We start from the raw sequence: 27,324 nt of genomic DNA on the forward strand, positions 1-27,324 counted from the left end.
TGTGCGTTCATCATATATGGCCTTTATTATGTTGAGGAAAGTTCCCTCTATGCCTACTTTCTGGAGGTTTTTTATCATAAATGTGTGTTGAATTTGTCAAAAGCTCTCTCTGCATTTTTGAGATGATCATATGGTTTTTCTCCTTCAATTTGTTGATATGGTGTATCACATTGATTGATTTTCATATATTGAAGAATCCTTGCATTCCTGGAATAAACCCCATTTGATCATGGTGTATGATCCTTTTAATGTGCTGTTAGATTCTCTTTGCTAGTATTTTATTGAGGATTTTGGCATCTATGTTCATAAGTGATATTGGCCTGTACTTTTTTTCTTTGTGACATCTTTTTCTGGTTTTAGTATCAGGGTGATGTTGTCCTCGTAGAATGAGTTTGGGAGTGTTCCTCCCTCTGCTATATTTTGGAGGAGTTTGAGAAGGATAGGTGTTAGGTCTTCTCTAAATGTTTTATAGAATTTTCCTGTGAAACCATCTGGTCCTGGGCTTTTGTTTGTTTGAAGGTTTTTAATCACAGTTTCAAATTTAGTGCTTGTGATTGGTCTGTTTATATTTTCTATTTCTTCCTGGTTCAGTCTCATAAGGTTGTGGTTTTCTAAGAATGTGTCCATTTTATTGGCATATAGTTGCTTGTAGTAATCTCTCATGATCCTCTGTACTTCTGCAGTGTCAGTTGTTACTTCTTTTTCATTTCTAATTCTGCTGATTTGTGTCTTCTCCCTTTTTTTCTTGATGAGCCTGGCTAATGGCTTATCAATTTTGTTTATCTTCTCAAAGAATCAGCTTTTATCTTTATTGATCTTTGTTATCATTTCCTTCATTTGTTTTTCATTTATTTCTGATCTGATCTTTATGATTTCTTTCCTTCTGCTAACTTCGGGGTTTTTTTGTTCTTCTTTCTCTAATTGCTTTAGGTGTAATGTTAGGTTGTTTATTTGTGATGTTTCTTGTTTCTTGACGTAAGTTTGTATTGCTATAAACTTCCCTCTTAGAACAGCTTTTGCCGCCTCCCATAGGTTTTGGATTGTCGTGTTTTCATTGTCATTTATTTCTACGTATGTTTTGACCTCCTCTTTGATTTCTTCAGTGATCTCTTGGTTATTAAGTAGTGAATTGTTTAGCCTCCATGTGTTTGTATTTTTTAAAGATGTTTTCCTGTAATTGATATCTAGTCTCATAGTGTTGTGGTCGGAAAAGATACTTGATACAATTTCAATTTTCTTAAGTTTACCAAGGCTTGATTTGTGACCCAAGATATGAACTATCCTGGAGAGTGTTCCATTAACACTTGAGAAAAAAGTGTATTCTGTTGTTTTGGGATGGAATGTCCTATAAATATCAATTAAGTCCATCTTGTTTCACGTGTCATTTAAAGCTTGTATTTCATTTTTTATTTTCATTTTGGACGATCTGTCCATTGGTGAATGTGGGATGTTGTAGTCCCCTACTGTGATTGTTTTACTGTCAATTTCCCTTTTTATGGCTGTTAGCGTTTGCCTTATGTATTGAGGTGCTCCCATGTTGGGTGCAGAAATACTTACAATTCGTATATGTTCTTCTTGGATTGATCCCTTGATCATTATGTAGTGTCCTTCTTTGTCTCTTGTAATAGTCTTTGTTTTAAAGTCTATTTTGTCTGATATGAGAATTGCTACTCCTGCTTGCTTTTGATTTTCATTTGCATGGAATATATTTTTCCATCCCATCATTTTCAGTCTGTATGTGTCCCTAGGTCTGAAGTGGTTCTCTTGTAGACAGCATATATACGGGTCTTGTTTTTGTATCAAATGTTGGTGTGTTTAATATTGTCCCAGAGGTCTCTGAAACTGTCCTCAATTGTTTTCATTCTTTTTTCTTTATTCTGCTCTGTGGTAATTATTTCCACTGTTTTATCTTCCAGGTCACTTATCTGTTCTTCTGCCTCAGTTATTGTGCTATTGATTCTTTCTACAGAATTTTTAATTTCATTTATTATGTTGTTCATCATTGTTTGTTTGCTCTTTCATTCTTCTAGGTCCTTGTTAAATGTTTCTTGTATTTTATCCATTGTATTTCCAAAATTTTGGATCATCTGTACTATCATTCCTCTGAATTCTTTTTCACGTAGACTCCCTGTTTTCTCTTCAGTTCTTTGTTCTGTTGGGTTTTTATCTTGCTCCATCATCTGCTGTGAATTTCTCTGTCTTTTCTTTTTGCTTAACTTACTGTGTTTGTGGTTTCCTTTTCACAGGCTGCAGGTTTGTAGTTCCAGTTGATTTTGCTCTCTGCCCCCAGTGGGTAAGGTTGGTTCCGTGGGCTGTGTAGCCTTCCTGACAGAGGGGACTGGTGCCTGTGTTCTGGTGGATGAGGCTGAATCTTGTCTTTCTGGTGGGCAGGACCATGTCTGGTGGTGCATTTTAGGGTTTCTGTGACCTTATGATTTTAGGCAACCTCTCTGCTTATGGGTGGGGTTGTGTTCCTGTCTTGCTAGTTTTTTGGCATAGGGTGTCCAGCACTGTAGCTTGCTGGTCGTTGATTGGAGCTGGGTCTTAACGCTGAGATGGAGATCTCTGGGAGAGTTTTCACTGTTTGATATTCCGTGGGGCTGGGAGGTCTCTGGTGGAGCAATGTCCTGAACTCTGCTCTTCCACCTTAGAGCCTCAGGCCTGACAGCCAGCTGGAGCACCAAGACCTTGTCAGCCACACGGCTCAGAATAAAAGGGAGAAAAGGGAAGAAAGAAAGAAAGACAGAAAAGAGAGAGAGAGAGAGAGAGAGAGAGAGAGAGAGAGAGAGAGAGAGAGAGAGAGAATGAAGGAAAATACAGTAAAGTTATTAAAATAAAAAATTAAATTAAAAAATTTAAAAAGTAATAAAAAAAGAAAGAAGAGAGCAACCAAGCCAATAAACAATTCCACCAATGATAACAAGTGCTAAAAACTATACTAAAAAAAATCCAAATCAAAACAAACCCAACCAACAAAAACTGGACAGAGATAACCCTAGGGCTAATGGTAAAAGCAAAGCTATACAGACAAATTCACACCAGGAAGCATATACATACACACCCACAAAAAGAGGAAAAGGAAAACACATATATATATATATATAAATCAAAAAAAAGGAAGAGAGCAACCAAATCAATAAACAAATCTACCAATTATAATAAGCTCTAAATACTAAACTAAGATAAACATAAAACCAGATACAAATTAGATGCAGAATGCAAACCCCAAATTTACAGTTGTTCCCAAAGTCCACCGTGTCAATTTTGGGATGACTCGTTGTCTCTTTAGGTATTCTACAGATGCATGGTACATCAAGTTGATTGTGGGGATTTAATCCGCTGCTCCTGAGGCTGCTGGGAGAAATTTCCCTTTCTCTTCTGTGTTCGCAGAGCTCCCGGGGTTCAGCTTTGGATTTGGCCCCAGCTCTGCGTGTAGGTCGCCTGAGGGCGTCTGTTCTTTGCCCAGACAGGACTGTGTTAGAGGAGCAGCTGATTAGGGGACTCTGGCTCACTCCGGCCGGGGGGAGTGAGGGGTATGGAATGTGGGGCGATCCTGTGGTGGCAGAGGCCGGCGTGACATTGCACCAGCCTGAGGTGTGCCGTGTGTTCTCCCGAGGAAGTTGTCCCAGGATCACGGGACCGTGGTGGTGGTGGGCTGCACAGGCTCCCCAGAAGGGGGGTGTGGATAGTGACCTGTGCTCGCATACAGGCTTCTTGGTGGCTGCAGCAGCAGCCTTAGCACTCATGCCCGTCTCTCGTGTCTGCGCCGATAGCTGCAGCTCGCGCCTGTCTCTTGAGCTCATTTAGGCGGTGCTCTGAATCCCCTCTCCTCGCACACCCTGAAACAATGGTCTCTTGCTTCTTAGGCAGGTCCAGACTTTTTCCCAGACTCCCTCCCGGCTAGCTGTGGTGCTCTAGCCTCCTTCAGGCTGTGTTCACACAGCCAACCCCAGTCCTCTCCCTGGGATCTGACCTCTGAAGCCTGAGCCTCAGCTCCCAGCCGTCACCTTCCCCAGCGGGTGAACAGACAAGCCTCTCGGGCTGGTGAGTGCTGGTGGGCACTGATCCTCTGTGCGGGAATCTCTCTGCTTTGCCTTCTGCACCCCTGTTGCTGTGCTCTCCTCCGTGGCTCTGAAGCTTCCCCCCGCCCACCTCCCTTCCCACCCGCCTGTCTCTGCCAGTGAAGGGCCTTCCTAGTGTGTGGAAACACTTCCTCCTTCACAGCTCCCTCCCAGAGGTGCAGGTCCTATCCCTATTCTTTTGTCTCTGTTTTTCCTTTTTTATTTTGCCCTACGCAGGTACATGGGGAGTTTCTTGCATTTTGGGAAGTCTGAGGTCTTCTGCCAGCATTTAGTAGGTGTTCTGTAGGAGTTGTTCCACATGTAGATATATTTTTGATGTATTTGTGTGGAGGAAGGTGATCTCCATGTCTTAGTCCTCCGATGTCTTGAAGTTTCCCCCTCTCACTTTTAAAGCACACTTAATTTCCTTACTAAACTGAAGTTTTGATTTTTAAAGGTAATTCATCTGCATTGCATTTATGAATGTAGGTTACCTTGGGCTGGGAAGACATTCTTTCTGTCCATTTATATTCTCCATATTTTCTTTCATATTTCATATGTCTATAAACAGTAAAGCTAGCTTAGCTTTTGTTTCAATAGTATGGACATAAATGTCACTGAGTGTTGTTTGATACTAAAATGATAAGCAGCAAGTCACTGCCCTTGGTAAGGATTTAAGGAAATAAAGAGATCAGATCTAAACCAGGAGTGAGACATTGTGAGTAAATGAGTCTTTCAGATTCAAGTCTTCACTTGCATGGGGTAAGAGCAGTGTACCTAATATGTACACATAATTAACCGAAGAAAATTGTATATTATTCTAGCTCCCAAAGGGCTGAGGTGGGCTTAGTGAGATTGGTGTGTAGGCTTAGACCGATTACATTCCTAGGGGTGCTGAGTGCGTTTACCTTTTTCTCTTCCCAGAGAGTGATCTATTCACTTAGGCAGTGGGTAAGCTGAAAGCAAGCACTGTCTTTGCAGAGAAGCTTCTGAGATGACTGAGTTCCCTGCCCTGGTCTTTGTCAATTCATAAGATATTAGAGGTATCTTCCTCTGGGGTCTCTGCCCTCTGTGTATGCTGGGGATCCAGGTCTCCTTATGTTGTTCATTTGAAGCAGCCTACCATAGGGAAGGAACACTGTATGTGGATTTGGGGTGACACATGAATGGCGTTCTCTTAATGAATTGTGTTGAGAAAAGAACTACCTCTTCAAATTTTAAGATAGCTACTTGAAACTAAAAACTTAAAAGAAACTTAAGAGAGCTTTATGTTGAGCCTATTGAGAAGATTCTACTAGATTGTCATTCATCACTGTTCTGCTCTGGGAGTATGAGCAAGTGACCTGTAATATCAGTCTGAAAGTCAGCTGGGATTTCCTCTTCATAGCTGGTCATATGGCTGTGGTTCCATGGCTCAAAAGTTAAGGTCTCTATGCCTCTGTGCCTTAAATTGTGGACAAAAAGGACAGGGATCCCACAGCCTTCCAGACATTTCTTTTCTTTTCTTTCTTTTTCTGACTTCCAGGGAGCTCACTCAGAGTTATAGAAATAGAAGTTAGTTATTGAACTGTTCCCCCACTTGCACCTCCTTACTCCCCACCTCCAAACAAACACTCAAATTAATTCTTTAAAGTCATTACTTGGAGAGTTATGAGATAAGCCTCAGAGGAAATGTTGAGGAAGAAGCATCTTTTGGGGAAACTCTGAAGGTGTGAATTCTGTCCTACTGGAGGGATACTGGGGTCTCCTGGGGAAAGCACTAGATTTGGATGAAATTGAATGTGGGTGGATCATCTATAGACTCTTCCACTCATAATGTTTGGGTCTACACAAAGTGTTTCCCAAGTATATCCCAACATGTTTCCCGTACTTTCATACTTTCTGCCTCCCAGGATCATATGTGTATTTTTTTTAAAAAAATTTGTTGGAGTATATTTGCTTTACAATGTTGTGTTAGTTTCTACTGTACAGCAAAGTGAATCAGCTATACGTATACATATATCCACTCTTTTTTGCATTTCCTTCCCATTTAGGTCACCACAGAGCATTGAGTAGAGTTCCCTGTGCTATACAGTAGGTTCTCATTAGGTTATCTATTTTATACATAGTATCAATAATGTTTACATGTCAGTCCCTTTCTCCCAATTTGTCCCACCCCCCTTTCCCCTTTAGTATCCATATGTTTGTTCTCTACGTCTGTGTCTGTATTTTTGCTTTGTAAATAAGATCGTCTATACCATTTTTTTCAGATTCCACATATATGCGTTAATATACAATACTTGTTTTTCTCTTTCTGACTTACTTCACTCTCTAAGAACATATATGTTTTGAATAATGATAACTTATCAGATGGCAACACTGAGAGTTTTCAGGGAAGAGGCAGAGAAAGGGCTTTTGACAAACCCTCATTTTGCAGAGGTGGCCAGGCAACCCTGACATGGAACTGTGCTGGAGATTGCAGAAACATTGTCCTGTGTATGGGGAAGGCACTTATCTTTTTGGTGATAATGCTCATTTGCTATTTGGTTGCACCTCTGCAAAATTCTGAAAGTTTCATTCTTCAGTACTGAAAGGGGGCTTAAAATGGCTATCTTAAAGATAAGTCGGCAAATTGTGTCCAGGTACATTGAAAGAGGTCTTACCTTTGGTTGGCCTTTTCATACTTTAGACTAGGTTAAAGGCCATTTCCAGAGTTGTGTTGAAATCTGGACTCAGCCTGGATTAGGCCTTAACGTTTAGCTACTTCTAACACTTTTCTCCAAATGATGAAGTATACACCCAATTCAACCATTATTTCTTGAGCCCCCTCCCAAATGCCCCTTTACCAAAATAACTTTCAATGATTGAGGCAGAGCAGTGCCTCTTTGCTCCGTCATTTACTCTTTAAAAAAACATTTACTCTTTAGAAACAGACTAAAACACAGAAATACAATTGTATAAGGAAGGTGTGTTATATATAGACTAATATCAGGCAAGGCCCTGAGTTGCAGACTTCTTCCTGCAAAAAAAAAGCAGTCATAGCGCATATTTATAACTTTTTTTTGACATGTACTTTTTTTGTCCTTGCGATCTCTTGTGGTCTCCCCACCTCCTCCGATCCTGCCCCAAGGATTTCTATAAATGTTAAGCTGCTAATATATATTTTTTAAGCTGCTAGTATTTTGATGCATTGTGCAATGTTATGAAAATTTTCATTAGGTCATCCCCATGCAAGAATGTAACGAGTATAAATTGATCTGGAAAACTAGAGCTGTAAACCAGACATTAACAGTTTTCCAGTGGACAGGTAGACATTAACCCTGGGTCCGTGCTTTAGTGAAGCCCCTGTAGAAAGCCTTTCTGAGAGCCAAATTAAAACCTTAACTCTAAATGAACCGATATGAAAAGAGCAAAGCATGTCTTACCAATAATTATGAATTCTATTTGCTGAGATCTTCTATGATAGGGTTAAAGTAATCCATGAAAGAATTATTTTAAGAAATATGACCCTATTGAAACTGCAGATAAGAAAGATAAGGAGAGATGGCTAGTTGGGTGTAATTAAATTATGTTCAATCTATGAGTGATGTGTGCATAAGGCCAATTGCACCTTCTGGGTCACATGTAAGGAAGAGATCTCAATATATTCCTTCTGATGGGAAATGAAATTATGTAAATGATTTAGTGAGGAGATTGGCTGGTGGGACTGGTGGTCAAAAAGAAGTGACGTGATTGGGTTTTTAAAGAAAGCATGTTACTAATCTAAAATTAAGCATTGCATATCATTAATAGGTAGGGTGGGAATGTGGTTGACAGTGCTACTGCTCAAAAACATGGCCAAGACTTCTCAGATATACTGACTGTTGGAGTCCCTGCTCTGCCTCTGCTCCCTCTTCTGATGGAACCAGTTTCAAACACAGTTGATTTTTAACAGGAGTTGTTGATAAAAATGCCGACTCTCAGCACCTTTACAGTCAGGATAAACTTCTTAAAAATATATTTTTTCATCACACTGTGTTTCCCTTTAGGTTTTTAGTTTTGTCAGCAGTGGGAACAGCAACAAAGATAAAAATAAAAAAGGAGGGGAGATTATTGAGGGGGAGATCTGCGGCTTTTTAAAAATCCGATTCTTCACACTTGTCCCAAAAGGCAATAAAGGACTATCTAAAAGCATCATTTCCCAAAAGGGCCTGTGGGTACCTAAGAAACCAGAACACTGGGGACTAACAATGATTCCTGGGAAAAGCTGATGAAATTGACATTTTATTTTCTCCAAACAGATCAGAATGAAGGATTTCATTGCAGGGAAGAATGCCGGATTCTTGGCCACTCTGACAGGTGCTGGATGCCCCGGAACCCCATTCCCACCCGCTCCAAGTCCCCTGAGCATGTGAGGAACATCATTGCACTATCCATTGAAGCTACTGCTGCCGATGTTGAAGCTTATGATGACTGCGGCCCCACCAAGCGGACTTTCGCAACCTTTGGAAAGGATGTCAGCGACCACCCAGCTGAGGAGAGGCCCACCCTGAAAGGCAGGAGGACTGTTGATGTGACCATCTGCAGCCCCAAAGTCAATGGTGCTATCCGGGAGGCAGGCAATGGCTGTGAGGCTATTAGCCCTGTCACCTCCCCTCTGCACCTCAAGAGCCCTCTGCCTACTAAGCCTTCTGTGTCTTACACCGTTGCCCTGGTGCCCCCGGATCGTGATCTGGAGCAGTATGTCAACAATGGCCCTTCTCGTCCCTCTGAAGCTGAACCCCGTGGAGCTGACGGCGAGAAAGTCGTGCATGAGGTCAACCCTATTCTGAAGGAAGGTCGAGACAAAGAGTCTCCTGGTGTGAAGCGTCTGAAGGATATCGTTCTCTAAATCAGTCTTGGGGAAGAAGAGAGAGAAACCATGCTGGCTAGCAAAGAAACAGGACCTGATCGTTTTAATTGCTCACCAATGGTTGGTTCTTGAGTGGCTGTATTTCAGAGCTTTCCCTAAATGTATTGTTTATAAGTGACTATCATTCTGTGACAATCCCTCTCGTTTCAACAGGCAGCAGGGGTGTTCCATTGGAGCAAATTAGCTTTGGCTTGAGTTGTTCATGGGGGCCTTGATGTTGGGGAAACAGAGACAAATTCAGTTGTGAAAAGTATTATGTATTAAGTGTTTGGATTTATATATTTTTGTATGTCAAAATTATAATAAAAATTACCATTGTTTGTGGAGGATTACATTTTAAAAAAGCAAAAAAAAAAAAAAAGCTCTGGACACCTTTAATAGGCTCGCCACTGTTTTGTAGTGTAGACAAGTTAATGGTCATTTATTGTGTACTATTCATTGATTCAGTGATGTGAAATCAAGCCCCCCAAATGGTTGTTTCTGAAGCTCGAGTACTTTCCGATGCCGCTACTTTGCTGTGGACATCCCTGCTTTAAGAACCCTTTTGCTAGCTGTGCTATTGTTATATTTGATATTGCAAATTGCTATGTGTGTGGTGATGGCAAAAGGCTTTTAGAAGTTGGTGTTTTTTTCTTAAAAAACTAAAACAAAACTACAGATAAAAACAAAGTGCAAACAACTGAGACAAAAAGTGAATGAGTAACACCACACATACAGATTGTGTACTTGGAGGATACTCACAGAGTCTACCCACGGAGTGGTTGCTCACCACGTTGCAGGGCATTTTTCCTGACTTTCAGTCTTCTGCCCAGATCCATGATAGATCACTGCAGAAAGACATTTTTGGATATTCTGCTATCTAATTTGCAGCTGTCAGAAATACTGTGCTGAAAGTTTTATGAGATCAATTTTTCTAATTTTCAGGCCCTGAACAGGAAAGTTGCTCCTGAAGTTATCAGTTTCCAGGCTTAGAAATTCCTTATCTCCAATCATCTAAAACTCAGAAAGACTGAATCTATTTTGAGTTCTAAATAAGCATCTTTTCAGACACACACTTCCTGATTCAGTGTTTCCCCGTCACGATTCGAATTTGACTGCAAAGCATGTCATGGGCTGGAATTGAGAACTCCATGTTGCTCTGTATTGTAGGATTATAAATAGGGGTAGAGTAAGCAGTACAAAGTGTACATTTAGGAAAAGACAGGTAACAGGTAACAGCATCATTAATTCAATTACTGTGCCTTCTAAATGGAGACACTTGGACACTTGAACTCGTCTTTTTATGACTAACACTATTTTTAAATTAAAAATGTGAACAGGAAACTATTAAAAATGCTTTACATTTAGCTAACTCTTTGCTGTAGGCTAGGAATACACCTTTTTTATTAACAAATTGTTACACACATTCTTTTTTTGTTTGTTTAACATTCCTCGAACTCCCCTGTTTATTAACTGTCTATTAATATTCACTAGCCAACATAGTATTCTTGCAGCCTAAGAGTTCATTATTTAAAAATAAACAAACATGTCACCTTTGCTCTGCCTTTGTCTTAAAAGAGTTGTTTCTAGAGAAACAAGTTTTGTGGTTATGTTCTCATTTGTTTCATTTTTTGAAATCCAAGAGTATACAGCAAAAAAAAGGCTTAGAGGTTAGAGCACTAAGAATGCAAAAGAGGATTTATTTTCTTAAATTTAGGTAGATAAGCCTGCTCTTTTAAATGTTTTAGTTATTTTTGCCTGAGTTCCTGGCTTTATACATTACTAGGAATATTTTCTTTTGCAGGAGGGAGGGTTTTGGGGAGGGTGGGTAAGGCAGTGGGGATGGGGTTACGTAGGGGAGAATACTTCTGAAAAAGAAGTTATAATGAAGCTACAAATTCATCCTTATTTCTTATTCAGTGCTGAATACTACCTCATGCAAAATATTGGTGTGGCTGCAAATTTCCCTCTGAAACTGACACAATTAGAAATCAATTACCATAGCATCTTCATTTTGGCTCATTTTGTTCTCTTGCTTTTTTCCCCTTTGATTCATTTCATTTTAGTAGTAGATTTTGAATTAGGTATTTATTTCTATTTGCAAGTGAATAGACTATTTGATTAACATGTTAAGAATTAATTTTTTCCATTTAAGTTATGATGGCTGCCTGTAGAATTTAGACTGTTCCTCACCTGATCCATCCTGATATCATGTTGTTAGTTACCACCTCAAGGTTGCTTTCAAGTCAGATTTGACAGTTTTTGTATAGGTGTATTTCTTATTATGCTCAGTCAGAATGAGGGAGCTGAAAAGATTGTGGTAAGTGGGAACATTCAATGTTATGTGGCTATTGAGCCAGAGGGGCCACTGGCTGCCATGTCTCTACACTAACCATTTTTTTTTTTTTTTTTTTTTTTTTTTTGCGGTATGCGGGCCTCTCACTGTTGTGGCCTCCCCCGTTGCGGAGCACAGGCTCCGGACGCGCAGGCTCAGCGGCCATGGCTCACGGGCCCAGCCGCTCCGCGGCATATGGGATCCTCCCAGACCGGGGCACGAACCCGTATCCCCTGCATCGGCAGGCGGACTCTCAACCACTTGCGCCTCCAGGGAGGCCCTACACTAAACATTTTAAACCAGCCAAGTTTAAAATGGTTAGTGTAGCAGTGAGATTGATTCTGCTTTTCTCTTGTGTTTTTTTTTCCTCCAATTTTTTTTTTCCAGAATTCAGTTTTAAGCGATAGACCAATCCTTTTTCCTTCTCAAAATACTAGACCAATCCTTTTTCCTTCTCAAAATACTTTGTTCGCAATGGGCAGTTAGATATTTTTTTGGCTTCCAAACCCTTTATTGAGCATGTTCAGAGAATTCCCTTCATTAAGAAAATATCTTTTTTCCCCCTCTACAGTTGTTTGATGTATACATCCTCCCAGAAGCACAAGTGCATCCTAGGAGGGCTTTGTAAGCTGGTTTTATAAGCAGGCTGTGGCTGCAAATAGAAATTTTGTGCAAGGATCCTAAATTTCTCTTTTAGCTCATGTTTTTCTCCCCTTTTTTTGAGCATGTCTGATGAAAAGCCACAAAGGCCAGAGGACCAAATATTCTCTTCTTTTCCTCTCTAAACATGTTACACATTTAAATATGAGGCGGCAGTTTCAGTTCCTAAATCGTAGGGAGTTCTATTCCATTTATTCTGATGTCCCTTTTGGGGAGGAGTTGGTGTTGAGACGTGACTTGCTTTACTAATAACTGTTTTGGGCACGTCCCTGAGAAGATGAACGTCTTCATGCAATATAAAGGTTTTAGTTTGCATTGATTGATTGCTTTTCCCCAAATATGGGAATACACTACATACAAGTAATAGGAAGAAGGGAGCCATGCTCTGTGGAGTCTCTTTTTTCTTTTCTCTATACTGACTAATCTATGAACCTGTTCAGAAGGAAACTTATCATCCCTTTGATTCTCTTAAAGCCAGCAGAGTAAATTATGGCCCACCTTATTGCCCAAATAGGTAATGGGCCAAGGGACCCCGAAGTTCCTGATTTTCAAAGTGTAGTCCCTGGACCAGTGGCACCAACATCACTTGGGAACTTGTTAGAAATGGTAACTCTCCATCCTCATGCAGACCAACTGAAGCAGAACCTCTGGAGGTGGGACCTAGCAATCCATATGGATCAGATGCCCACTAAAGGTTGAGGACTAGTTAAGGCACGGGTTGATGGGCGCCGCACTTAGAGTTTCTGGTTCAGTAGGTCTGGAATGGGGCCTGAGTCTTTGCTGATTTCAAAATTCCCATGTGATGCTGATGCAGCTGGTCCAGGGACCACACTTTGAGTATCACTGCTCCAGTGTAAACCTGCCTAATAGAGCTAATTGCACCTAAGGTGCCCATTTAAACTGATTAGTTGGTGACCCGCTGACCACTAATCAAAGATATTAAAGGAATACAACTTAGAACTATGAAAATTGGAACCACCCAGAGTGTCATCCCAATAGTGTTACTTCAGCATACAACTGATTGTCTGAAGGGAATTCAGTTGAACTTTTCATATAGCTCTATCGTATTAACAGGCAAAACAAAAGAAGTTCACTTGAAGCAGCAAGGATAAAGGGCAGTTCTGGGAGAGGCAAGGGTGTAGCGATAACTTGACTGTGCATTCAGGGTGGGAAAAGGATTATTATTGTACATAATAGAAGTTCTGGCTGGGATTCCAATTCACTTTATGGGGATCATTTTGATGTTGAATGTTCCCCAAAGCATCCTGACAAGTCTGGTCCACTTGGCTCTTTACCCAGGGTAATAAGACCCTGCCTTTGAAAAACTGGCATAAATGAGCTTAAGAAGTCCATTGTATACAGTCCTAGTGTTTGCCTTCTTGGTAAAATTACATTTAAGGATGTCATTTCATGAGTCAAATTGTATCTGCTGACACTGAAGTGTATTGAGATGTTGTTCTTTAGTTTAAGTATGTAACAAAGTAATATTCAAAGGGGATGTGTGGGGGTGGGGCTGGGACTGGGTGGCTTTATATTGATATGAAATATTCCAGAGCAAAACACATTGTCCTAATGAAGTTATTGCAGCTCTCTTTGTTTTCTTGTGAGGCTGGAATTGGCCTGTGGGTCACATGTTGTGCAAAGTGAATTAATTTCCAATAGAACTCATATTGCTTTTGTAAAACAAAGAAAATCAACCACCTTGTCTGAAATATATATTGTAAGGCGCTCTTGGTAAAGAACAACCCACAAAAACTTGATCTTGATTGGAAAGCACTGTAGGTCATTAGGGAAAAACTGATGATGCTGATTGTTGCTCCAGCTGTGTTGGCAATTAAAGATGACCTTGTTACTAACTGAAAGTGGCTGTCAACCTTAGCAAACAAACCAGCTAACACCATTACAGCACTGGTTAAGTAGATTTTTACTGGCACTGGCTGGCATTCAGCTGAGGAAGGCTAGGATACAGACTTTAATGACCAAGAGCCAGACTAGCTCGAGCTAGAAATTCAGCAACAAATACCTCCTTGTGCTATTTGAATGCTAAGGTATTAGTTGCAAAAGGCTTACGCCTTCGCTCCTCTAGTGAGGGGAATGAGCCTGATGACACTATTACTGTTTACGTGTCAAACCAGGGTGGAAATTTAGAGGGATGCAAGTACAGTATGTCTCATTAAGCAGTCTCTGTTGCTGACTATATGAAGATGAAATTGTTGTATATGCTGATCTGTATGTTATGTACATTTTCACAGTGATTGAATCATTGTAAAAAGAAAAAAGACAAAAAAGAATCACCACTCTATTTTATGAAGATGATAAAGCAGCTTTATTAAATTATTACAGTTATGTTTTAGACGGTGTTATCTGCCACATTGTTTCCTTTTATCTGGTGGTTCTCTGTTTTCCCCTTAATGTGTTTTCTCTGCTTCAAAAGTTTAATGCATTTTAGTATTAAAGGCTATTATGGAAAAATGATTGTTTGGTGAAATGTGTCTCGGAGGGTGTTGGTTGGCTGGGGTGAGAGGGTGACTATAAGGCCCAGGAGGGAACCAGCCCTTGGTGGGCTCACTGATGTTCAGACCCAAAGTATTTCTTTTGCCTTTTTCATTTCACACAATCACCAACTCTCCAACTAAGAGGGGATTCTTCCTTCAGCCAGGCTCCAGTCATTTCCTCAGTAGCTCTCTCCTTCCCACCCCAGTCAATACTGTTTTCTGAGGAGGGAGACCCATTCATGTCCGGAGTGGTAAACGACTTTCCTGGGTGGTACTTTACACAAGAGCACTAAAACTGTTCTTTAAAATAAACCATTTCAGGCCAACTTCACAGTGGGTCTTCTCTGAAGAATTAATTTTAAAAAAGGTGAGAAATAGTAGAGGCTGACAGCAGGGGCGAAAAGAGAGTTTAAAACAAAGATGACCTGGCTGCCCCTTTGATGCCTTCAGGTTCGAAAGAAGCAACAGGAGAGGCTCTGACTTTGCACATAACAAGGCTGCAGTGAAATCCCTGACGAGCTTTCTTTATCCAAACTATTATTCTCTGAGACTTAGCACTAGTGCTGTAAGTATTCATTCTGGCTGCAACTGGCAGGAAAAAAAAATCAGAGTAGAGGAAAAAAAGGGAGCATGGAAGACCATTTCCACATACTGTCTTTAGTGGTTAAAGGCTAAGTTGCTTCAGCATGACCTACTCTCTCTGGACAATTAAAAAAAAGATCTCAAGGAAATCCACTGCTTCCCCGGATCTCCATCTTCCTGTTATTGTTACCGACATGTATTAAATTGAGATTGCATCTTATTTCCCAGAATTAGCCCTAAAGCCACAATAGCCAGCTATTTGGTGCTGCAGTTTAGCAGGCGTTACATCAGAAAGCAAACATGGACATGGGGGGACACGCAAGTCACATACACTGGTATAGGTGCAAATGTTCACACAGACTCACAGATGTTCATAAACGTGTATTGGAGGGAGGCTGGCCTGTCACTTGCTTGGAGGGCATTATGTCATAGAAGGCCATTATGAGTGCTTCTGGGTTAGTCCATACTAAGAGGGCAAAGAAAAGTTTTTTGACTCTCTTCCATCTACCTTTTGTTTTTGGTCCCCAAAGAAATGGAAGCTCCTCCTTTAAAATTAGATCCTTCAAAGAATGAGCAATAAATAAATAAATAAATAAATAAATAAATAAATAAATTCTCATGTAATGAAGGGCACTCACATATGCAACATCGGTATATCCAAGGTCATGGACCACTACTATGTACCTCTACCTAACATGGGAGAGTGACCAGATTAGAGGCATAACCTCAAAACTATTCAAATTTATAAAACAAATCATTAAAATAATCCCCTCTTCATTTTGGTTAACAGAGTGCTTTTGACTTACCTCAAATGTGTCACTGGTTTGCTGTGTTGGGAGTCAAGAAACCATGCTGGGAAGTGATGCCTAAGAGGGTGTTTTCTGATAGGAGGTGACAACTGCTCCAGGAACAAAGATAGCACTAACCATTTTTACTATTTTAGTTTGGGGGTAGAGATATGCCTGAGAGAGGAGCATCTTGGATGCACTGCCACAGCTTCTAAGGGGATCAGACCCTTAACCCCCAAAACAGAATTCTCCAGGATGGAAGCAGAGAGGTGTCCTCTTAGAGTTTTGGGTCTTTAACCTTCCTTCATGTTGGCAAATGACCTAGTTGCACGTCTGACACTGCATTCTTTTTTTTTTTTTTTTTTGCGGTACGCGGGCCTCTCACTGCTGTGGCCTCTCCCGTTGCAGAGCACAGGCTCCGGACGCGCAGGCTCAGCGGCCATGGCTCACGGGCCTAGCCGCTCCGCGGCATGTGACACTGCATTCTTGTACTGCTTTTGAGGTGGAGAAGGAGGATAGACGGGAAGTGATACAAGATTCTCTCCATTGCATGCAATTCCTGGCTCACTGGCCGTAACCCCATCCCACTCTCTCAAGATCAGTGCACTGCAGGGAGTCCATTGGGCCCTGTTAGGAACACCTGCTGTTTCTGCCCGGAAGTGAGGCGGGAGCTGGGTTAATGGTCCCAACACTTCCCTACTCTCCTTTTCTGTGTGTTTTTGCATCTTGACTTTCCTCAGGTGCCCAAAGCCTGAATTTTCTTTTAGCTGTCTAGGTTTTCCAGTATACCCCATCTCCCCAACCAGAGGTCTCATCTCTCTTGTAAGGGTCTCCCTACTTCCCTCTCCACTTTATCTCTAAAATTTAGCTGAATCCCATCTCTTCTACGGTTTTTCTCTGCTAGGGTTTAAGGGAGTCAAACGTTTATTGAGCACCTATTTTGTATCAGATGTTTTGCAAACATCATCTCATTTTATCCTCACAGTAACTTTATGTAGTAGATGATGCTATCTCCATTTTATACACAAGTAAATTGAGGCTTAGAGAGCTTAGGAGACTTGCCCAAGGTCACACAACTACTAAGTAGCAGAGCTACAATTCAAAACCATGTCTATCTACTTAGAAATTATTACTCTTCTCAACTACTCTTAAGGGACAAATAATCAACCTGGTAAGTTCGTCCTTACTAGAGTATTAACAATGGATGCTAATATCGTAAGGCATTTATCCATATGAAAAACATATTGTGGGCCTCCCTGGTGGCGCAAGTGGTTGAGAGTCCGCCTGCCGATGCAGGGGATACGGGTTCGTGCCCCGGTCTGGGAGGATCCCATATGCCGCGGAGCGGCTGGGCCCGTGAGCCATGGCCGCTGAGCCTGCGCGTCCGGAGCCTGTGCTCCGCGACGGGGGAGGCCACAACAGTGAGAGGCCCGCATACCGCAAAAAAAAAAAAAAAAAAAAAAAAACATATTGACATTTTAACTGAGATTTTTGTGAACTCAGTGTCATGGTCCAAAGAAGTGATTGCAGCAGTGGGATTTTTAAGCCAGGGGGCTTTTGATCAGCCTCATAGGCAACTCCCTACTCTTTCTATAGCCAGTACCTGCCTTTCAAGTTGCATTAGTCATGCACAACACAACTATGGCTCCTTTTAGAGTCTGTGCACACTAGCTAGTCAACAGCCCTTGAAATGAAGGTCTGATAACCCTATGTTCATCTGTCCCTCTGGGTTTCAAGCAATCTGTCAAGGATGTATTCATGTGTGTTACAGGTCAGCACAGCTGGAGTTGATCCCAATATATGTTCACAACAGGCCTTGGTGACTTTTTTAGGTCCAAAAAGTTGGTTGAAAGTGAGGTAGGTTGAAGGCTAAAACAGGGTGGTAGTGAGGGTGGGGATGGGTGGCATGCTTGAAAAGAAATTGAAACCCAGGCTATTGCAAAGAAAGATATCAAGGAGTCAAAAAAATTAGCTGAGAAAAGTGGCTGCACCAGTTGTGAACACTTGGCCACCAGAGGCCTAAGAATTTGTTCCCATGCCTGCCTCATTGTTCAAGTGGGATCGAAGAGGTGTTGATAGGCCCCCAAAGACCCTTTATCTGGTCCTTCTTAGTCAGCAAGGGCCTTAACATGGAGCTAAACTAGGAAGTGAAGCCAGACAAAGAAAAATGGGAAGGGAGGAGAGGAATGATCCCAATACATGCATGAAGTTTTTGGTAATGAATATACTAGGTTCCCCAAAAGGAGGCCTTGATATAAAGAATTTAAAGACAAACCCATTTTAAAATTCCTGTTATTGAAATGATCTTGTCCAGTTTACCTCAGTGGTCCAGAACTTAGTCTGGGATATAGTTCTTTAGGATTTTGGATGTCAGAATTGAGTTACAGGGAATGCTATGCATTGAGATGTTTTACCAACACTGTTCTAGCATTCATTTTTTTTCCTTTTAGCAGAAAAATATGGAGTGTCAGAGACCAAGACAGAGGCATTTTACGTCCCCAAATTAATACAGAGGAGCTTTTCCCCAAATATCTGATAAGCTTTCCTCTGCCACCACTGTGATCCAGGCCACAGCATCCCTCATCTGAATGACTGAAATAGTCTCCTAATTTGCCTCCTCTCATCCACCTTCCCTCTATTTATCACATTCTTCACACCGTAGCCAGAAAGATAGTGCTAAAACAAAATGCTGGTTAAATCACAACTCTGCTTAAAACCTGTCAATGGTTTTCTTAAGATGAAGTCCAAACTCCTTAATATGGACAACAGTGCTTTTCAATTTGGGGGGATTGCTCCCCATAGTAAGAAATGCATTTTGCATGATGACTCAGTATCACACACACACATAACTAAAACAAACATTTCACAAACAATTATCCTTTTTACCTGCAATGCAGTCAGATATTTTCTATTCAACTCTGTATGCCAATGATCAGCAAACTTGTTCTGTAAAGGACCATATGGTATATATTTTAGCCTTTGTAGGCTGGATGACCTCTGTTGCAACTACTAAACTTTACGGTTGTAGTGGTGTGTACAAGTACTTTTGCTTACAAGTCCCAGGACTATGTACATTCCCGAAAGATCCCCCAGTTTTCACATGCAGAGCAACTCACTCTCAATTCTGAGTAGTAAGCACTCTAACTAGAGATATTTCAGTATCATACAGTGCCTTACTCATAGGTCCAGATCTTGAGAAGCTCCATACCAGTGTCCCCTTTATATGTCATACTTCTTATTTTCTATATTTCTTCCCCTCGTAGTACAACTGAAGTGTTTATCTAACCTCGATTAGCAGGCAGTGAGCTAGAAAATAATTTTCACGATCACTAAAGAGAGAAAAAACCCCAATCAATCAAAACAAATTCTATCTCTTTCTCTCTTTTCCTTTCTCAATATATACAATGGTCACATCTATGTATGCAAATAAGTGCATACATATACATGACAAGTAAAGCACAATCTCCAAGCCAACTTCACAAAATGAATCTTTTCAAAGAACACAACTCAGAGGAAGAAAGAGACACTCTTGTTTCATAGCACATTAGCTTGAATTTTCAGATGATGTTACCTACACACTTCACAAGTTTTGAGGAGAATATTGAAACTTGAATCTTATAGTTAGATGTATAGTTTGTTCCTACATTTTTTCTGTCATTTTAGTGCTTACCATTGTGTCTGAGAAATTGAGCTAGCTGTTTTCCTCTTCAGCCTGTCTCTGTCTTTCTTCTTTCTTCAAGGATTAATCCATCTCTGAACTTCATAAGAAATCTAGCTGTGTCTACCCTCCTTCACTCTGAGCCTCATGTACCATAACTCTACTTCTGCAACCCTAGGCTCATTGCACATAGCACAGGCTTTGAGGGGCCTCAGAAAGCATTACCTCTGAGTGCTTGATGAATACCAGACTTCTTGAAGAGTGGTTTGGCAGTGGGATGGACATTGGGGAGAATAAGTGGAAGACTCTTGCTACAACTTAGGCATGAGGTATGAGGACCTGAATTAGGACAGTGGCAGTGGTACTAGAAAGAAAACTTGGCAGATCTTATTATGTGATTGGTGGTTAAAGGGCAAGAATGAGACAAGAAGAGTTGTTAAATGGGAGAATTTATAATGGTCTGATTATAGGAAGATGATGATATAATACTACTTCCTACTCTATCCTTCAACCTACAGTCCCACCAACACCAACACACACCCACAGAGACATATATATGTACCTACTGTTGTTTCGGATTCATTCATTTAGCCGACAAATACAAATCGAGCACTTACTATATGATAGGTACTCTGTTAGGTGCTAGAGATATACTAATGAAAAACAAAGACAAAAATCTTTAGCCTTACGGAGTTTACATACTGTGAGGAATACAGACAATAAACAAGATAAATGAGTGCAATATATGTTATGTCAGATTGTGATAAATGCTAAGGAGAGGAAAACAATCAATCAGGGAAATAAGATACTCTTGGGTATTACTGAAACTTTAGTTAGGGCAGCCAGAGAAGGCCTCACTGAGAAAGTAATTTTTGAATAAAGACCTAAAGAAACTTAATTAGTAGCCACATGTGTATCTGGTCCAGAGATAGGAGGCATCTTCAGGTTTGAGCAGAGCAGTAATCTGGCTCAGAAATTTAACAGTATCACTCTGACCAATGGACTGCAGAGGGTCAAAGTCAGAGGCAGAGGGACCAATTAGGAGGCTACTACAATAATCCAGGCCTGATAAAATGGTAGCTTGAATCAGGGTGATGGCCATGGAAAGGGTGAGAAGTGATCCAACCTGGATACATTCTTCACTGCCTCTTTGAAACCAGAAATGTGGATATCAATATCAATAAATAATAAAGGCTGGAGAGAGGCAAGAACAATTGTAAAATGCTGGGGAGGTAAGAGGTCCTGGTAGGTGAGACAGAATAGGCAACGGGGAGTGGATGAAAGATAATTGTGAGAAATAAAATTAGGGCCATGTGGGAGAGAATAACCAGGCAGTTAGAATGTGTTTGAAATCAGTTTTCAATATCAGATGTTTCTGATTATACAGACTGCACAGTAACCAGGCCTTTTGCAGTGTCTATCACCTAGTAAGGTAACATGATTTGCAGCATTTTGAAATAATGAATCTGTTCTTTTTTTTATATGTATAGATTAGGGAGATACTTGTTCTTCTCTAAGATAAATGAGGCAAAAGGAAATTCTAATTGGCCCTGGGAAAAGTAATTAATGGGTCAGAACAGCCCCATCGATTTGTTTTTATTTGAGCAGTATTCCCTGCATGAATGGATATAGGCAAAATCCCCTCTCTTCTCTGCTCTCCAATCATCAAATGTATGATGCTACTTCTGGAGTTCAGGACCATCTAGACAACTTAGAATTCCTTCCTTTTGGTAGAAGCCTGGAAGCAGAGTAAGAAATACCTGAAAATTGTTTGGGCCTTGAAGTTTTGAATTGTATTATGAAAGATTTCAAACATACATAGTAGTTGAGAGAATAGTATAATTAATGTGATATCCACATCATACAGCTTTAATAATTGTCAGTACACTTGGGCTTTATATTTCACAGAGGATAAAGGAGAATTGGAACCCTGGGTAGACTGTGTCTTTTGGAATGCTGACATTTTTATTTCCCTGCAGTCAGAAGATTCAGAGTATAGTCTGATCCAGAAATAGGAGACATCTCCAAGTTTTGCAGACTGAAGAACATCCAGGGGCAGAGAGAAGGAAAATGATAACTTTTAGAATTAGGAAAAATCTACTAAGGAAAAGTACAAAGCCCTGAGCTGCTGGTGGAGTGCAACCTTCTAGAGGTTATGAGGTTGGCATCTAATGGTTAACTTTTCTCTCCCCAAAGTTTTCAGCTCAGTTTACTCATTCTACTTGGGGTGTTTCCTCTTTTTCTTTTGATGAAGCATGAGATCATTGTTATATTTCAGCATTAAAAATCCATAGGAAAAGTAATTTACTTTGCAAGTAGTTGCTTTTCACTCACCACTTTTTTTTTATTTGCAGCATGTTGACTTTTAAAAGTTCAAGCTCTTTTTTTGTTGAAAGATGTAAGGTCTTTACAGTTTACTGTAGTGTCTTCTCATAGGAAAAAATGTCACAATTAACTTTGCACCATCTTCAGTTTTCTTATCCCTGAAACTTGATTGCATTGGAGACAAAAAAGCTGTGTATATGTGTATTTGTGTGTTTGTGTGTGAGTGTAATTATGTGAGTGTGTGTGTTTGGAGAAGGGTGCTTAGATGGTTCTAAGATGGGGTAAGTGAGGGGTGGAGTACCTATAAAAGTTCACTTTCTTTTGATCAGTAATTGTTGCCAATAAGTGATCCAACTGATAACACTGTTATACTTTGGCTTACAAAATAGCCAGTTTAGAGAGACCTTCAAGATGGCGGAGGAGTAAGATGAGGAGAGGACCTTCCATCCCACAAATACATCAGAAATACATCTATGTGTGGAACAACTCTTACAGAACACTTACTGAATGCTGGCAGAAGACCTCAGACTTCCCCAAAAGCAAGAAACTCCCCACATAACTGGGTAGGGCAAAAGAAAAAAGAAAAAAAACAGAGACAAAAGAATAGGGATGGGACCTGCACCAGTGGGAGGGAGCGGTGAAGAAGGAAAGGTTTCCACACACTAGGAAGCCCCTTCATGGGCGGGAGACTGCGGGTGGCGGAGGGGGGCAGCTTTGGAGCCGTGGAGGAGAGCGCAGCAGCAGGGGTGCGGAGGGCAAAGCGAAGAGATTCCCGCACAGAGGATCGGTGCTGACCGGCACTCACCAGCCTGAGAGGCTTGTCTGCTCACCCGCCGGGGAGGGCGGGGGCTGGGAGCTGATGCTCAGGCTTCGGTTGGAGCACACAGAGAGGACTGGGGTTGGCGGCGTGATCACAGCCTGAAGGGGGCTAGTGCGCCTCAGCTAGCCGGGAGGGAGTCCGGGAAAAAGTCTGGACCTGCCGAAGAGGCAAGAGACCATTGTTTTGGGGTGTGCGAGGAGAGGGGATTCAGAGCACTGCCTAAACGAGCTCCAGAGATGGGCGTGAGCCGCATCTATCTGTGTGGACACCAGAGGCAGGCATGAAATGCTAAGGCTGCTGCTGCAGCCACCAAGAAACCTGTGTGCAAGCACGGATCACTATCCACACCTCCCCACCCAGGTGCCTTTGCAGCCCGCCACTGCCAGGGTCCCGTGATCCAGGGACAACTTCCCCAGGAGGACACACGGCGTGCCTCAGGCTGGTGCAACGTCATGCCAGCCTCTGCCGCCGCAGGCTCGCCCCGCATTCTGAGCCCCTCCCTCACCCTGGCTTGAGTGAGACAGAGCCCCTTAATCAGCTGCTCCTTTAACCCCGTCCTGTCTGAGCAAAGAACAGACACCCTCTGTTGACCTACATGCAGAGGTGGGGCCAAATCCAAAGCTGAACCCCAGGAGCTGTGAGAACAAAGAAGAGAAAGGGAAATCTCTCCCAGCAGCCTCAGGAGCAGCGGATTAAATCTTCACAATCAACTTGATGTACCCTTCATCTCTGGAATAACTGAATAGACAAGGAATCATCCAAAAATTGAGATGGTGAACTTTGGGAGCAACTGTAGACTTGGGGTTTGCATTCTGCATCTAATTTGTTTCTGGTTTTATGTTTACCTTAGTTTAGCATTTATAGTTTATTACCATTGGCAGATTTGTTTATTGATTTGGTTGGTCTCTTCCTTTTGTTTATATATATATATATATATATTTCCTTTATCTTTTTATGAGTGTGTATGTGTATGCTTCTTTGTGTGATTTTGTCTGTATAGCTCTGCTTTTACCATTGGTCCTGGGCTCTGTCTGCCTGTTTTTTTTTGTATAGTTTTTAGTGCTTGTTATCATTGGTTGATTTGTTTTTGGGTTTGGTTGCTCCCTTCTTTCTTGCTTTCTTTTTTTTTAATTACCTGTTAATTTTTTATTTTTAATAATTTTTAATTTTTTTATTTTAAAAACTTTCTTTTCTTTCTTTCCTTCTCTCTTCATTCTTTCTTTCTTTTTTTCCTCCCTTTTCTTCTGAGCCATGTGGCTGACAGGGTCTTTGTGCTCTGAACGGGTGTCAGGCCTGTGCCTCTGAGGTGGGAGAGCTGAGCTCAGGATATTGGTCCACCAGATACCTCCCATCTCCACATAATATCAAAAGGTGAAATCTCTCCCAGAGATCTCCATCTCAACACTAAGACCCAGCTCCACTCAACGACCAGCAAGCTATAGTGCTGAAAACCCTATGCAAAGCAACTAGCAAGACAGGAACACAACCTCACCCATTAGCAGAGAAGCTGCCTAAAATCATAATAAGGTAACACACACTCCATAAAACACCAGTGGCTGGGGTCCTGCCCACCGGAAAGACAAGATCCAGCATCATCCAACAGAACACAGGCACTAGTGCCCTCCACCAGGAAGCCTACACAACCCACTGCCCACTGAGGGCAGACATCAAAAACAACGGGAACTATGAACCTGAAGCCTAAGAAAAGGAGACCCCAAAAACAGTTAAGTTAAGAAAAATGAGAAGAAAGAGAAATACACAGCAGATGAAGGAGTAAGGTAAAAACCCACCAGAGCAAACAAATGAAGAGGAAATAGGTAGTCTATCTGAAAAAGAATTCAGAATAATGATAGTAAAGATGATCCAAAATCTTGGAAATAGAATAGAGAAAATACAAGAAACATTTAACAAGGACATGGAAGAACAAAAGAGCAAAAAACAATGATGAACAACACGATGAATGAAATTAAAAATTCTCTAGAAGGAATCAATAGCAGAATAACTGAGGCAGAAGAACAGATAAGTGACCTGGAAGAAAAAATAGTGGAATTAACTACCACAGAGAAGAATAAAGAAAAACGAATGAAAAGAATTGAGGACAGTCTCCGAGACCTCCGGGACAGCATTAAACACACCAACATTGGAATTATGGGGGTCTCAGAAGAAGAAGAGAAAAACAAAGGGACTGAGAAAGTATTTGAAGAGATTATAGTTGAAAACTTCCCTAATATGGGAAAGGAAATAGTCAAGTCCAGGAAGCACAGAGAGTCCCACAGAGGATAAATCCAAGGAGAAACACAGCAAGACACATATTAACCAAACTATAAAAAATTAAATACAAAGAAAAAAATAAAAAGCAGCAAGGGAAAAACAACAAATAACATACAAGGGAATCCCCATAAGGATAACAGCTGATTATTCAGCAGAAGCTCTGCAAGCCAGAAGGGAGTGGCAGGACATATTTAAAGTGATGAAAGGGAAAAACCTACAACCAAGATTACTCTACACAGCAAGGATATCCTTCAGATTCGATGGAGAAATTGAAACCATTACAGACAAGCAAAAGCTAAGAGAATTCAGCACCATCAAACCAGCTTTACAACAAATGCTAAAGGAACTACTCTAGGCAGGAAACACAAGAGAAGGAAAAGACCTACAATAACAAACCCAAAACAATTAAATAAAATGGTAATAGGAACATACATATAACTACCTTAAATGTAAATGCATTAAATGCTCCTACCAAAAGACATAGACTGGCTGAATGGATACAAAAACAAGACCCGTATATATGCTCTCTACAAAAGATCCACTTCAGACCTAGGGATGCATACAGACTGAAAGTGAGGGGATGGAAAAAGACATTCCATGCAAATGGAAATGAAAAGAAAGCAGGAGTAGCAATTCTCATATCAGAAAAAAAAAACTTTTAAATAAAGAGTATTACAAGTGACAAAGAAGGACAATACATAATGATCAGGGGATCAATCCTAGAAGAAGATATAACAATTGTAAATATTTATGCACCCAACTTAGGAGCACCTCAATACATAAGGCAAATGCTAACAGCCATAAAATGGTAAATCGACAGTAACAAAATCATAGTAGGGGACTTTAACACCCCACTTTCACCAATGGACAGATCAGCAAAAATCAAAATAAATAAGGAAACACAGGCTTTAAATGATACGTTAAACAAGATGTACTTAATTGATATTTATAGGACATTCCATTCAAAAACAACAAAATACACTTTCTTCTCAAGTGCTCATGGAACATTCTCCAGGATAGATCATATCTTGGGTCACAAATCAAGCCTTGGTAAATTTAAGAAAATTGAAATCGTATCAAGTATCTTTTCTGACCACAACGCTATGAGACTAGGTATCAATTACAGGAAAAAAATCTGTAAAAAATACAAACACATGAAGGCTAAATAATACACTGCTAAATAACAAAGAGATCACTGAAGAAATCAAAGGGGAAATTAAAAAATACCTAGAAACCAATGACAATGAAAACGCGATGACCCAAAACCTATGGGATGAAGCAAAAGCAGTTCTAAGAGGGAAGTTCATAGCAATACAATCCTACCTCAAGAAAGAAGAAACATCTCAAGTAAACAACCTAACCTTACACCTAAAGCAACTGGAGAAAGAAGAACAAAAAACTCCAAAGTTAGCAGAAGGAAAGAAATCATAAACATTAGATCAGAAATAAATGAAAAAGAAATGAAGAAAACGATAGCAAAGATCAGTAAAGCTAAAATCTGCTTCTTTGAGAAGATAAACAAAATTGATAAGCCATTAGCTAGACTCATCAAGAAAAAAAGGGAGAAGACTCAAATCAATAGAATTAGAAATGAAAAAGGAAAAGTAACAACTGACACTGCCGAAATACAAAGGATCATGAGAGATTACTACAAGCAACTCTATGCCAATAAAATGGACAACCTGGAAGAAATGGATAAATTCTTAGAAAAGCACAGCCTTCCGAGACTGAACCAGGAAGAAATAGAAAATATAAACCAACCAATCACAAGCACTGAAATTGAGACTGTGATTAAAAATCTTCCTACAAACAACAGCCCGGGACCAGAAGGCTTCACAGGCGAATTCCATCAAACATTTAGAGAAGAGGTAACACCTATCCTTCTCAAACTCTTCCAAAATATAGCAGAGGGAGGAACACTCCCAAACTCATTCTACGAGGCCACCATCACACTGATATAAAAACTAGACAAAGATGTCACAAATAAAGAAAACTACAGGCCAATATCACTGATGAACAAAGATGCTAAAATACTCAACAAAATACTAGCAAACAGAATCCAACAGCACATTAAAAGGATCATATACCCTGATCATGTGGAGTTTATCCCAGGAATGCAAGGATTCTTTAATATATGCAAATCAATCAATGTGATAAACTGTATTAACAAATTGAAGGAGAAAAACCATATGATCATCTCAGTAGATGCAGAAAAAGCTTTTGACAAAATTCAGCACCATTTATAATAAAAACTCTCCAGAAACTAGGCAGAGAGGGAACTTACCTCAACGTAATAAAGGCCATATATGAAAAACCCACAGCCAACATCGTTCTCAATGGTGAAAAACTGAAACCATTTCCTCTAAGGTCAGGAAGAAGACAAGGTTGTCCACTCTCACTATTTTTCAACATAGTTTTGGAAATTTTAGCCACAGCAATCAGAGAACAAAAAGAAAGAAAATGAATCCAAATCGGAAAAG

At 40.6% G+C, this 27,324-nt stretch overlaps 1 protein-coding gene across 3 annotated transcripts in view; it reads left to right on the top strand.

Annotated features, from left to right (window-relative positions):
* PCDH19 (protocadherin 19) overlaps positions 1-8,910 on the top strand; it is a 106,575-nt gene extending 97,665 nt beyond the window's left edge. For all 3 annotated transcript variants that reach the window (XM_060087540.1, XM_060087541.1, XM_060087542.1), the window contains one exon: positions 8,321-8,910. In XM_060087540.1, the coding sequence (XP_059943523.1) occupies positions 8,321-8,910 (590 nt within the window). The remainder of the gene's footprint in view (positions 1-8,320) is intronic.
* The last annotated feature ends 18,414 nt before the right edge of the window (positions 8,911-27,324 follow it).

This window comes from Mesoplodon densirostris, chromosome X (genome assembly GCF_025265405.1).
Source record: "Mesoplodon densirostris isolate mMesDen1 chromosome X, mMesDen1 primary haplotype, whole genome shotgun sequence".
In the NCBI taxonomy this organism is placed as follows: domain Eukaryota; kingdom Metazoa; phylum Chordata; class Mammalia; order Artiodactyla; family Ziphiidae; genus Mesoplodon; species Mesoplodon densirostris.